The sequence below is a fragment of the Chaetodon auriga genome, chromosome 8 (assembly GCF_051107435.1).
Source record: "Chaetodon auriga isolate fChaAug3 chromosome 8, fChaAug3.hap1, whole genome shotgun sequence".
In the NCBI taxonomy this organism is placed as follows: domain Eukaryota; kingdom Metazoa; phylum Chordata; class Actinopteri; order Chaetodontiformes; family Chaetodontidae; genus Chaetodon; species Chaetodon auriga.
Genome location: NC_135081.1, coordinates 24,064,256 through 24,077,216, shown reverse-complemented (window position 1 = coordinate 24,077,216; position 12,961 = coordinate 24,064,256). Strand labels below are relative to the sequence as shown.

Genomic DNA, 12,961 nt, shown 5'->3' with positions numbered 1-12,961 from the left:
TGTGTGTGTTTCTGGAACCAGCAGACTGTTGAGACAGGTCAAATGGTTTTGCATAAAGTTCCAAAACAAACATGAGATCTCATTTTACTTGATGAAAATGCTGTAATGGTGAATTGTTGTATGAACAATCCCTGTTCCCCCCTCACCGCTCAGTACGTGGGAAGAAAAGAAAGCCTGCCTTTGTGAGTCGTGTCGTTTCTTGGAGGAAAGGGGTATCCGAGCGTAAACCAAGCAGCTGGTTTCATTAACCTCCTGTCCAGCCATGGTGCAGGGGAGTTGTGGGGGCCGCCAATTTAAATGGAAACCTTATGAATATGCAGTCATACGCATATAATGGGTGACTGTAACTTATCTGTCAAGCTCAGCCGCACCCAATGCATAAAGCTCTATGGTGTCATATGTCATTCAAGTGAAACTAGGTAATGGTTTTATAGATAGAGATGCATCTGATTCTCTGCAACAATGTCTCTACTGCTTCCAATAGACAGAATCCTATTTCGCATTCACATTACCAAATTCACAAACACATTAAGTTTTACAGAGGATGTCACAGCCATACATTATTGTGCGTGTCCAATCAATCAAGGCACATGCTATATAGCTCCGTTGTAACCTCCAAACAGATGATTCACAGTATCATTGATATAACACAAGTCCAAAGTGGTTCTGCGGGACTGTGCTTGCTGATGTCATTTTAACAGGTTGAAATTGTTAATAAATGTTAATATTTACCATCTTAACCATCTTATATTAGCATGGTAGGATGAAAACATTTGCTAATTAGCCGTAATAACAAAGAACAGTGGAGGCTGATGGGAATGTCTAATTTTTCTGAATTTGTGAAAAACATAAAACATTAAATCAGACTTCATAGGTCGATGTCACGGTGGCCCTGGAGGAAAAGTCATGGCATCACCAACGTGGTAGACCAACAAGCAACCAATCAACAGCTGGATGTTGCTCGCTCTAGCGCCTCACTACTAGCTTTGCTAAAAAAAAAAAAAAAACCCTGCCAATATGAAAAAAGCAATCAGAGTAATAATGTTTTCTTCATTGCAGAGAGCAGACTTGGCAGTGGCTCCTCTCACCATCACTTACATGCGTGAAAAGGTCATCGACTTCTCCAAGCCCTTCATGAGCATGGGCATTAGCATCCTGTATCGCAAACCCAACGCTACCAACAACGGCTTCTTCTCCTTCCTGAACCCCATGACGCCCGACATCTGGGTCTACATCCTCTTGGCCTACCTGGGTGTTAGCTGTGTCCTTTTTGTCATTGCCAGGTGAGTCCACAAGTTCCATACTATTCGTCCTATCAGTCCTTCATACATTTTTCATTAGGTCTTTCAACAGACATAGTAATTTACTGTGTTATAGCACTGCAGGCTGAGTACACCAGCCAGTTTCTCATACTGTGTTTGCTGCTGGGTAGTGATCAAGGCAGTTTATGTCTACATGGGCTCTCTACAGCCCAGCAGTGGGAGGAGGAATAGAAAAAAGCCTTCAGTTGAGTTGCGAAGTCCCATTCAGCCTGCAATTTCTTCTTTCCTGTGCAATGTCTTTGAAAGTGGCAATGCAGCTTTAAACGATGTACCTTAAAATGGTTGTTTGAAAAGAAGGAATACTTGCTGAGGTGAAAAATTATAACTTCTCTAATTATCATACTTAGCAGTGCAAAGAGGAAAAAATATACACACCTGATGTGATGCTATTTATAGGCGATCAACAGCAGTTACATAGAAAATGAAATTGCTGGCAGTAATAAGTCAGAAAATTATTATGGATGGAGATGATCTGTTTGATTGCCTGATTTTTTAAATTTTTTTGGTCATGAATATGATGAATATCCTGTTAGCATCATTGTCAGTATTTCCTGCAGCTTCTTATGCAAAGTGGTGCTTGAGGAAGTTCTAGTAAAGAGAGCTTTGAGAGGAGTTATGAGGCTTGAGAGCAAACAGCTGCACTCTTCTATCCTCATTCATTGTTGTGAGACCAAACAAATTCTGGAGTGGCTTCACATAAGTTCACACAAAATCATCTTAAATTGTTGCATCGTTTTTTTGGGTTTTTTTTTTTTTTTTTTTTGGAGACACGCCTAGATAGCTGGAAAAGCTGCATGCCTAAAAGTGCATCATGTGAGCATAAAACAGACAGCAGTGAACAATGAGGGGGCCACTTCAGTATAAGTAGGTAATTTTAAAAGCTGGACAGAGGTGTCAAGGCATTACCAACAGTATCAGGCAGAAAACACTGTCAAATGCTCTGCTGCACCATAATAATTACAGTATGTTGCAGGGTACCTTATATTTATTTGCACAAAGGCACATTTTAGTCCACAGTTGTAGATAAATTACATGTAAAACATACTGTAATGCTTATGTGCCCGTGAAAGCAAAGCACTGCCCATCATTTTCATATATGAGCCTATACCTTAAAACTAAGGATGATTTAAGAGGAGGTAAGGATTCATATGTTTGCCTCTTTCATTCAATTCAAAAACTGGAGAAATGCATCTGAAAAAAATACATAGCTGCTGAGCACAGATTATGGGAAGATTTCCTGAACGTGTTGATGCGGATAAGGATTTATGCTCTGCATAGTGTGTAATGATGGAGGTCTCTTCATGTGTATATTCATCATCTAAAGTTGAAACACTGGGACCTGGTTTCAGCTTTCATAGAGCTCAGTCTGCCTCAGACTGTAAGATGTTCCTATATTCTCAATACAGCTTGCAACACAGTGTGGATTTCTCGTTTAGTTCTTCTGTTAGTAACTGGATGTGTGGTTTCACCCAGATTTTCAAGTGTTTGACTGTAATAATGTGGAGGGGTATAAAAGCAGTTACACCGTGTTGCTGAAGAAAATGAATAAAGGTTTTGTAATGAACTGCAATAGCAAAAATGTGTTGCTCTTCAAATAACTCCAACATATTCAATCAGTTTGGGGATGCAGATATATTGCTTATATGTCCATGTATAGCTAGTTACAGCCATTGTTGTTTATTTTAAATAACTTACATGACAACACTGTGTTTCTGTAATGTATTGGTGATTTGAAATTCTTCACCAGGGACAGACAAATTACAGTGTTATCAGGGTGTGACAGTAAATGTCAGCTGCTAATGATGGAAGAACTTAAACATTAGACGACAGTCCATGATGCATCGTAGGGCTGAAGGAGGTGCAGTACAATATTTTGCTCTATGTTATGTCTGGACACCAAACCGTTTCCACATCAGCTCTGTTAATGTGTAGGATGCACTTGGCCAACAGCGGGTTTTGCATACAGTTTTGTGTACGGTTGTTCAGCATGCAGTCTGAAGCAAACTTATGGCTCCACTTGCCAGCACGGCCTTTTAAGAAATTAGCAGGGGAATTGAATCAGCGCTGTCACATTGTCTGTGTAGAAACCACTCACTTTTCTCCATTTGTGGCCTGTTTAAGTCCAGTTCATGCTTAGTTTGGATAAAGCCTTTCCATGCCTCTTTGCTATCACATGTTATTTGACCATGACTTTCAATTTAACATTAAAGTAAAACAAAATGAGACTGAGGGAATTAATTGAAATGGTAGGGAGCGCCACATTTTTCAACAGCTGCCCAAGGCCTGTCTGATGTCTGCTAATGTTTCGGGCTTTGAGATGAGTGTGTTTGACAGTCGTCATTTTAACGCACAAGAAACAAATCTTAGGCGAGCCAACATTATGCAAAAACAACCTCTTATTGTCCATCAGTTCAGATGTCTGATTGCTCAACGCAGAGGAGAAACACTTGAATGATGGCTGGAAAAGAGTCCATTACAGAGCTGTTTCTTGATTAACCATCAGTCCTGCTCAGTGTCTGATTAAAATACACTGCTGACATATTAGAAGATATTTCTGCGGCATATAATTAGATTGAAGTGTATCAATCTCTTGAACAATATGCATTTCAGTCAATTAAATCTTTCTACGTTATTCTCACTGTGGTCCTTCAGAACTGATAATATGCACTTCGGGTTTCATCATTGTGGGTTCCACTGGACCCTTTTAGTTAGTTATCTGGTTTCTGAAGAAAAACTTTTTTTTCCTGTCTCCTGTATCTCATCAAAGTGACTGATATGCCACATTTCGAGGAGATACTATCTGGAGTCTAAGGTATCCGATTCTACTCACCAGAACACCCAAAATAATCATGATATAAATACATTGGAAAGTAGTGACATTTAGCATGTTTTATCTCAACATCTGCCTCTGAAAATGACTTGTGCAAGAGAGGTGCGCAGCATTTTCAGCAGATGTCAAACTAAATGGCAGAGATATGGAGAGAGGCATGCTTTATGGTTTCATGTGACTTTAAGAGGAGCTTTCATGCTTCATATTCTCAAACGTGACATTTTATATATACCCTCTGAAGAATTAGATTTTTGTGCCTCATTGGTCACCTTTAAGTACAAAGCATATAAGAAATAGTTGTGAGGATGTCTGAAGGGAAGGCTAAAGCAGAACCAGCTGATTTTAAAATGTTTTGATGAGATGTGACAAAGTTTTAACACAATGCAGGTGGTCACATTATTCTCTGCATGTTATGGCCTCACACAAAGTCACATTATTAAATCTGGACTAGTCAGTGTTTTTATGTGAACAATGGATCAAAGTTTGTCATTTGAAAGCCGTCGCGCACAGTGATGATCCTACAGGAATCAACCGACCCTGCACTACCCCTCAGCTTTACAGAGCGTTTTAACACTTTCCCCGCCAGAAAATTGCCAAAATTATCAAAAGGTAGAACAGAGCTTCTATGCACATAAATGTTTTATTCTTTCTCAATTCATTCTTTTGTGATCAACACTTGAATGTTGTCATTTTCATAAAAAAATTTCAATATTTCAGTCCCAGAAGTGCTGTAGTATTGCACGAGAGCTATAGCAGTGTCCCCTACTGTACAACAGTGAAAACAGGGAAATATCTCATCATGTATTTTAGCTCATTGTTTTGGTTTATACGGCCCACATTTTAAGGTTTTGGTACACTCTTACTGCTCTCATCAATCTATTTTCCAGCAGCAGGCAGCTGTTTTTAGTGAAAAATCTCTGGTAAACCATGTAGCGTATTTTACTGTAGGTGGATACCAAAGCGGAGTTGAAAGGAGAGGACTAGATTAATGCAATTGCTGCTCTGTATTTGCTGGATAGGCAACTGTTTGCTAACATGTTCGCCACAACAACTTTATAAGGTTTGTCAGTGTTTACAGTTTGGTTTGCTGCCCCCAAGTGGACATAAAATCTGTTAATGCTGCTTTAATTACTGCTATGTAGAACAGCAGCTCTGATGCTGTCGTCAGTAGTTTTTAACTCCAAACCAAAGGCGGAACTCAGAATAGCTCTCAAGCTAATATGATTCAGTTTCCCGAGGAGGTGTTCAAGAGGGAAGCAAAAGAAATTCTTGCATGTTCTCAGATCTCATCTTAGAGGTTTAAAAACAGCTTTCTGACTTCCTGTCTCGTTCCCAGGTTCAGCCCGTATGAATGGTACGACGCTCATCCTTGTAACCCCGGATCGGATGTGGTGGAGAACAACTTCACCCTCCTCAACAGCTTCTGGTTTGGAGTCGGCTCCTTAATGCAACAAGGTATGGCAGTGCACGCATCCTCTTTCCTGTCAAAAACAATACAATCACACAACCCCTCTTTTCCTGTGCACGGCTGGCTCCCACTTTCTGCCTCTTTACCTGACAAGCTCCATGATTTCCATTCTGTGACAGTTTCATAAGACATTTACCTGTCAAGAACAACTGCAGAGCTCAGTCTTACATGACAAAGGAAGGCTGTTGTCACCTACCTGCTGTTTAAAAAGGGAATAGTATAGGTGCCTGGCACTTGTCAGAGAATGTCAGCTGAGGATGGAAAACACTGCTGCATTTATTTCCCCATAACGCAGGCGCTGGCCCTGCTCATGAGCTTTCTGAGCGCTAGGATGAAAGGGATAAGTTGAGGAACATGTCTGACAAATACAAGCTGTCAACTATGCTAGAACTGGCTGGTGTGACGTGTGACTTGCACTGAGAGTGACCCGCTGTGTAGAATCCATATGTCTTACTCCCAGCTGTCCAACAAGTAGCCTACCAATTACATAAAACTGCAATCTTGTGTGACGCTAATGTATATTTTCAAAACCAGTCAGAACAACAAACGCATTTCTTTCTTCAGCACATGAACCCGACATGTATGACTAAACCTCACACAGGAGATTTGATTCTACCTTTTGACAAATAAACCAGAGGGATACAAATGGGTTTACACTAGCTAGGTGTCCCTTTAGAGGGACCTATAAGCAAATGAAGGCCCAGAAAAAAATGCGGTGGAAAAAGACCCAAGTAATAAAATGTTTAACCTCAATGTAACAAGACAAATCAAGGAGGCTTAGTGAGACTCGGCAGTGGATCTTTGCCCGTAAGGATAGCAAACACATTCAGCAATTCATTAAGCACAGAAGCTCGGCGGCACTCTTGTGAAACTGCATAGCAGCTCTGCCAATTTGCCGGTGCAGGCAGAGGGTTACGAGTGTAGCACCAGCGTGCCGGGAGGGAGAGGAGAGAGAGGGAATCAAAACAGAATGAGCTAGTTAGTTTCCTATATTATTAAACTAAACAGGGGAGAATTCCCCATTATAATTCGCACTGTGGCTCACAGTGTCTGTCAATGCCTGAGCTCCTATGTTTCTCATATTTAGAGTGGTTAAGTGAAGCTGCTGCTGCTGCTAATTAGATTTTATTCATACCACCCTGAATACAATCCTTCAGTCATGTTGCAGTTAATATAAAGTATAGCGTGTTCTATAATATGAACATATGATGCATAATTGATTGATTTTTCAATTGAGCGTCGTCAAAAATATCTTGACACTGATCTCGAACACATAATTTTTGCAAGTTTAACACTGAGACAGACTGTTTCTGGCTTGCCGTGACACCCGTTTGTGCTACAGTACCTTGTAACACATGCTGTATGGTGCTATCTGCAGCGAGGTATATTTTGTCTGTGTCACATAAACAGACATCCCCTGCTTGTCTGCCAAACACAGTGACAGCAGCTGAGACGGAAGCCATTTCCTTGACATGTTTAAAATGCAAATGGACGTGTTTGAGGAGATTCAAAAAAAAAAAAAAAAAAAATCCACCAGCTTGTCTGTGGGAGGGAGGTGTCATACACAACACAAAGAACACAAAATGTGAGGAGGTGCAAAAGCAAACACTTTGTGCACTTCAAAAGCGTTCTTGGGGGTCTCAGTAGGCTTTTGCTCACAACAAACATATGTCTGATCATTTCCCGTAAATTGGTTTCCCCACATAAAATCATTTTTGAAAGTATGTTTGATTTGTGAGTTGACTTATTCCCAATTCTCTCATTCTTACTGACATTTTTTTTTATATCTCTCAAGTTTCTCCTCTAAATATTACCAAGATGCATGTGTTTAAGCCCAAATTACTGCATTATTTTCTTTACTTCTTACATAAAGATTGGTTACACAAGTAATCTGTGGTGGTGTTTTGTCTTGGGGTAAGAAACCAAAGTTATGACTTTGCCCCTTCTTGAGATTCAGATCAAGATTTACTTGAAATGAAATAAACATGTCCATTAACGAGTGTCATTATTTAAAAGCAACTAACTACTAGCAAAGCCTCAAGCTGTGAACGGGAGTTTTTGTGTGATGACTCCACTGAGAGACTGCTAAGTGCAGGTAATCGTTCTCATGGGAAAGTCTTGTTCTCTCATGTTAAGGTGAAGCTCTGCTAGTTGGAAGAAACACTCCAGAAAACCCGGGCATCGCGTTTAGCATGATGCACCAGTGAGTCCACAGAGAACAGCCTTTTGTTTTTCCCCTGACTGACATTTCAAAAAGCATCATTACATACAAAACATTGTGTCCATTTACTCAAAGGAGAATATCAGTGTCAGGGGGACTTCTTCATGAGGAATATGCGTGCTGTAGTATTAGTCGTTGTCATCATCGTATCTATTAATTCCTCTATTGTATATACTTTTCACGGATGTCGCAACAAGCAGCTCACACACAAGCAATGCATGGACTACTGGAATTATTTCAACATCAGTCAACATTAAGTCTAAAAGCACAGACCGTTTCCCTGAGTGCTGGCTAAGAATATTTATGCACTACAGAGAAACTGTTGAAACATAGAATGGAAACGGAGAGCCTCAAGAACTCCATGCTCGCTTTGATATATAAATCATAAGACTGGATGATAAAACAAATCTAAAAAGGAGTTAAAAATGCAGCAGCAAAGTTTTTTTTTTCCCTCAGACGGCAACTAAAAGAAGCTTCAAATTTCAAAATTAAAGTCTGCTTTGTGATATTATTAACAAATAAGCTCCCTAAAGCCACCGTTGAGGCTAGGAAGTGCACCTTGAGTTGAGATTTTTTTATCGTCAGAGTACATTTGAACCATCTATTGAGATTTATTTTTTTTTTTATGAATTATAGCAAACAAACGTTATCAATATGTGCCATCAGTAAAATGTGGTGGTTTTCTTATAGCGACTGCAAAATGAGTACGCAGTCAGGTGGGGTTTTGCACTACCCTAACTATGAGTAAAAGCTAAACGTTAGCATACCTCATATTGAACATTTCATTAACTTTTTTCTCCTGTCAGAAGGGAGAAATATACAATATTAGGAGGCACAATATTTCTTTGTTATTGCTGTAAGCTTATGAAATGTTGCCAATTGACTGTTGTGGTGAGCTAATGTTTGCTAGACTACATTAGCTTATGTAGCTAACATTAACTACTGAGCTTGTTCTCCATGCCCAACAAATATAACATTGTAAGCTCTATAACTCACTTAAAGCAAAATAGTTTAGCATTTTTCTGCCTGAGAGATAGATGAGATAATCAGCCACTCTCATATCTGTCTGTTAATGCTAAGCACTGAGCTAACCAGGTGTATAGCCTAGCTTACAGACTGACAGCAGGGGGACACAGTTAGCCTGGCTCCCTTTATAATGACTGTTAACTCATTTAAGGCTCCTTTTACATGTTCTGTTGTTCATCTTACAGTATAAGCACTCTTAATTTATAATAATAATAATAATATGGCATAAAAGGCCTTATTTTTGATTACAACAAATTAGAAAAATGTCCCTTTTTGCCAAAACACATCCCACTTCAGTGTTTTGTAATTGTATTGCATTAGGCATCTATTTATAGCGTTGATGTGAATGAGCAGTGCAGCAGTCAGTGAGATAGATGTGATGTTTTGGTGACTGAAATAGCACCGTCCTCCCTGAAAGAACATTTATATTTCCTTGGTTTACAAGATAGGAGTCCTTCCTCAAGGAAATGTATGGCATATTGACACCATTTTATTTCCCTGGCACCATATGACTGATCTGCTTTTTGTATTTATTAGAGTGTTCTGATGCAGCGCCATATACTGTTCCCTGCTGACAACAGCACTTTATAGTGTGGAATTCAATTGAGTTACCCGTTGCTCCACTTCATTTTTAGTGCAACCAGAGAATGCATCTGGATCTGCCCTCTCTGAAGTCATAGTGAATTAAAGGATGCTACTGTCTCCCTTTGTTTGTAACCATGTAGAGTCTTTGTCAAACCACAAAGGACAAATCCAATCAAATTTGGGAGGAGAGGTTAAAGAGCTGACCACTCTGCCCCCCTTCTGTGGGCTTGTTACTCTTTAGAATTGCCCTCATAAATCTTCTCAGTAAAGTAACAGAGTGCACAAAGCACAAGGGTATTTTAAAGGTTGTCAGAGATGAGATATAAAGTAACTTTAACACCAGTCAGTGAGCCATTGTAAACATAGTATTACTCAGCAGAGGACCACTCAAAGTCAAGGCTGATGCAGAGGTGTACTGTCAGTCTGGATAGGTGCTATATCTTGATTTTTCCTTTTCCATTTTTGTATACAGACTGTGATGATCTGTTTACAAAATAAATTAATGTCTTCATGCGGTAAATTTGAGCTATGAAATGACATAAGAGGAACATGGAGGAAACTGTCTGAATCAAAGTTGTGTGAATTCCATGTGATATTAAAAAAAGACCTTTGGTGACGTAGCATTACTTGATGAACAGAGCAATGTAATGTTTTGATTTCGCTTAGTTATTTTGGAACTGGCATCTCACATCCTGCACTGATGCTGTTTTTGCATGTCAACACCAAAACTCAAGTCAGGCAAAAGATTCAGGAACAGACTAGGATCAAGTGCAAATGCTATTAATCCTCACTAGATAAATCTAAATTGGTATCTTAATGCCTGCAGTGCTTTAGCAATAGAAACCTGTTCAGTGATTCCAGTGAATGAACAGTTGCTTAGTTGCAGATTAAGAATCAGGCTGTTAGAATGTTTGCCTGGTCTTCCATGTCATATTGTTCATATACAAATACTACACCATACTACAAATAATGAAATTAAGTGTTGAAATAGTATTTATATTCCCTCATTAAAAGCATTTGAGACATATTATATTTTCAATTAAAACACAGTCTGTTGTTGATATAAATTAGATCTCAAAGAAACCAACCATTATGGAGTTTGATAACAGTTGACAGTGAACATTGTCAACAAAGGCTGACATGAAGCCTTTTATACCTAAAGTAGACGCCTGAGGAACATAGAGTTTACTGGTCTGATCTGCCTATTCTGAATTCTTAGCTTAGGGTTTGAGTAAACTGCCAAACTGGCTTTGTTTTCTGTTTCCTCACTGACAGTACCTTGACCAACACCAGCGGAACTGCCAAAAACATTTGCAGGCTAATTAACAAAAATGCAAGCCATCATGTTTCTGCTGAGTGAATTTGTTTCATTCAGTTACGGTTTTGGCAGGTACTATTTTATCTGGTTAATTGCTTGATTTTCTCTCATATTCTGTCTTGCGTAAAGGCTCGGAGCTGATGCCCAAAGCGTTGTCGACCAGGATCATCGGTGGGATCTGGTGGTTCTTCACACTCATCATCATATCATCCTATACAGCTAATTTAGCAGCTTTCCTCACAGTGGAGAGAATGGACTCGCCCGTGGACTCAGCCGACGACATTGCGAAGCAGACCAAGATCGAGTATGGTGTGGTCAAAGATGGCGCAACCATGTCTTTCTTCAAGGTACGGCACACACAAAGATGAGATACGATGAGGTGAAGCTATTTTATCATGATGAAGTTAATTACTGAAGGCACTGCACAGATATAGATTAAAATATGGAAACAAACTTAGGGATGTAACTAATGATTGTTATCATTGTTGAAAACTCTGCAGGATCAATCAGTTAACTGTCAAAAAAAAAATAAAGCAGTAAACAGTCATACTGCAGCTAAAGCGTGCAAAGTGGACATGTACAGTAATATTGAAAAATGATGATGAGAAATGAGGCAAGATGTCGATGTTGAGTTTTTAAATTGACTTTTCTCAAAACTTTTATATATATATATCTATATAGATATATATAGAAGGTATACACATTATATATATATACACACACACACACACCTATATATATTTTACAGTTAGATCTTAATTCCCACAGCAAAGGCAAATTCTTCAGCTTCTCCACTTCTCCGCACTGTTTGATGTGTTCCTCCATAATGATTTTTTTATTCCGAAGTTTCAGCCTTTGCCTGCAGGGTCTTTGACTTTATTTTATTATTTTGAGCTTTGCTTTAGATGCTGCTGGTGCTGCTGCTGTGGTGCTGAATAACACATGTAACAGAGTTACAGTTTCTCCGAATAAGAAAATGAAAACACTGCACATTTCTATTGAAGACGGTCCATAAGTTTATGTCATTCAGTAGCAAGAAAGAAAAAAGTCTTCCAGGGCATCTGTCTGCCCTGATTTTTATGCTTCCCCTCCAAAAAAAAAAAAAAAAAAAAGAATTGCAGTTGAGCTCATAAATGCTGTATGCCTCATTGTTGAATCTGCTGAATGGTGTTTGTATGCTGGATCCCCCAGCTTTGATAATGTGATTGGGTTAAGGGTTTTTGCTGATATCACATTCTGAACAATAGCAATGTCTTGGAACTGCATGTCATGTTTAATCATCTATATATATAGTCGCTAATCACAATACTGTAAGATTCTGCTTTGCATCCCATGGATATGAAATGTGCTGTAATGATAATTAGTGTGTCTGGATCCAACTAAACTCGTTGACCCTTTGAATTAAATTAAAAAATAAAATCAACCTTTTAGTTCCTCTGAATAGCTTTGGAAATTAAAGTTATTCTGGATCATTCTGTGTAGTTTGATTAACCGTAGTTGTGATTGTAGCGTCACAAATAGAAGGAGACACAGGTGTTTCATTACCTCATCAGAGCTGCACGGCTCAAGTGCCCTCTGCTCCCTCTTGCTCTTACAGAAAGGCCTAATGATGTCGACTCAATGAGGCAGAGAAGCATGATAAATACTGAGGAGACTGGGGAGTAGATAAAGGCTTTGCAGATGTACATACAACCCAATTCCAAAAAAACTGGGACGCTTTGTAAACCATAAATAAAACAGAATGTATTAACTTGCTAATCCTTTCTGCGATATACTCAATTAAAAATGGTACAAAAACAATATATTTAATGCTTAACCTCATCAACTTCATTGATTTTTGTAAATGTCTGCGTATTCTGAAGATGCAGTAAAAATGTTTCAAACAAGTTGGGAGAGGAGCAACTAAACTGGGAAAGTTGTGGAATGCTCCAAAAACACCTGTTTGGAACATTCCACAGGTAAACAGGTTCATTGTTAACAGGTGATCATGATTGGGTATGAAAGAGGCATCCCAGAAAGGCTAGAGTTTAGAGTTTAGAGTCAGATGTGGTTCTGAGACACTGACAGATAACTAGGTCATGTTGTGGTTGTGAAATGCTGTGAAATCCACGACTGACAAATCTGTGCCTGTGGGCTTTTGTTCTGGTTTGTTTCACCATTTTTAATTTGAGTCATGACCTTCAGCACCTTC

At 39.1% G+C, this 12,961-nt stretch overlaps 1 protein-coding gene across 1 annotated transcript in view; it reads left to right on the top strand.

Moving 5' to 3' along the window:
- Window positions 1–12,961, top strand: part of grik3 (glutamate ionotropic receptor kainate type subunit 3) — a 93,107-nt gene that overhangs the window by 74,801 nt on the left and 5,345 nt on the right. Inside the window, exons 11-13 of the mRNA XM_076736591.1 lie at window positions 1,060–1,283; window positions 5,489–5,607; window positions 10,900–11,117. Of these exons, the coding sequence (XP_076592706.1) occupies window positions 1,060–1,283; window positions 5,489–5,607; window positions 10,900–11,117 (561 nt within the window). The remainder of the gene's footprint in view (window positions 1–1,059; window positions 1,284–5,488; window positions 5,608–10,899; window positions 11,118–12,961) is intronic.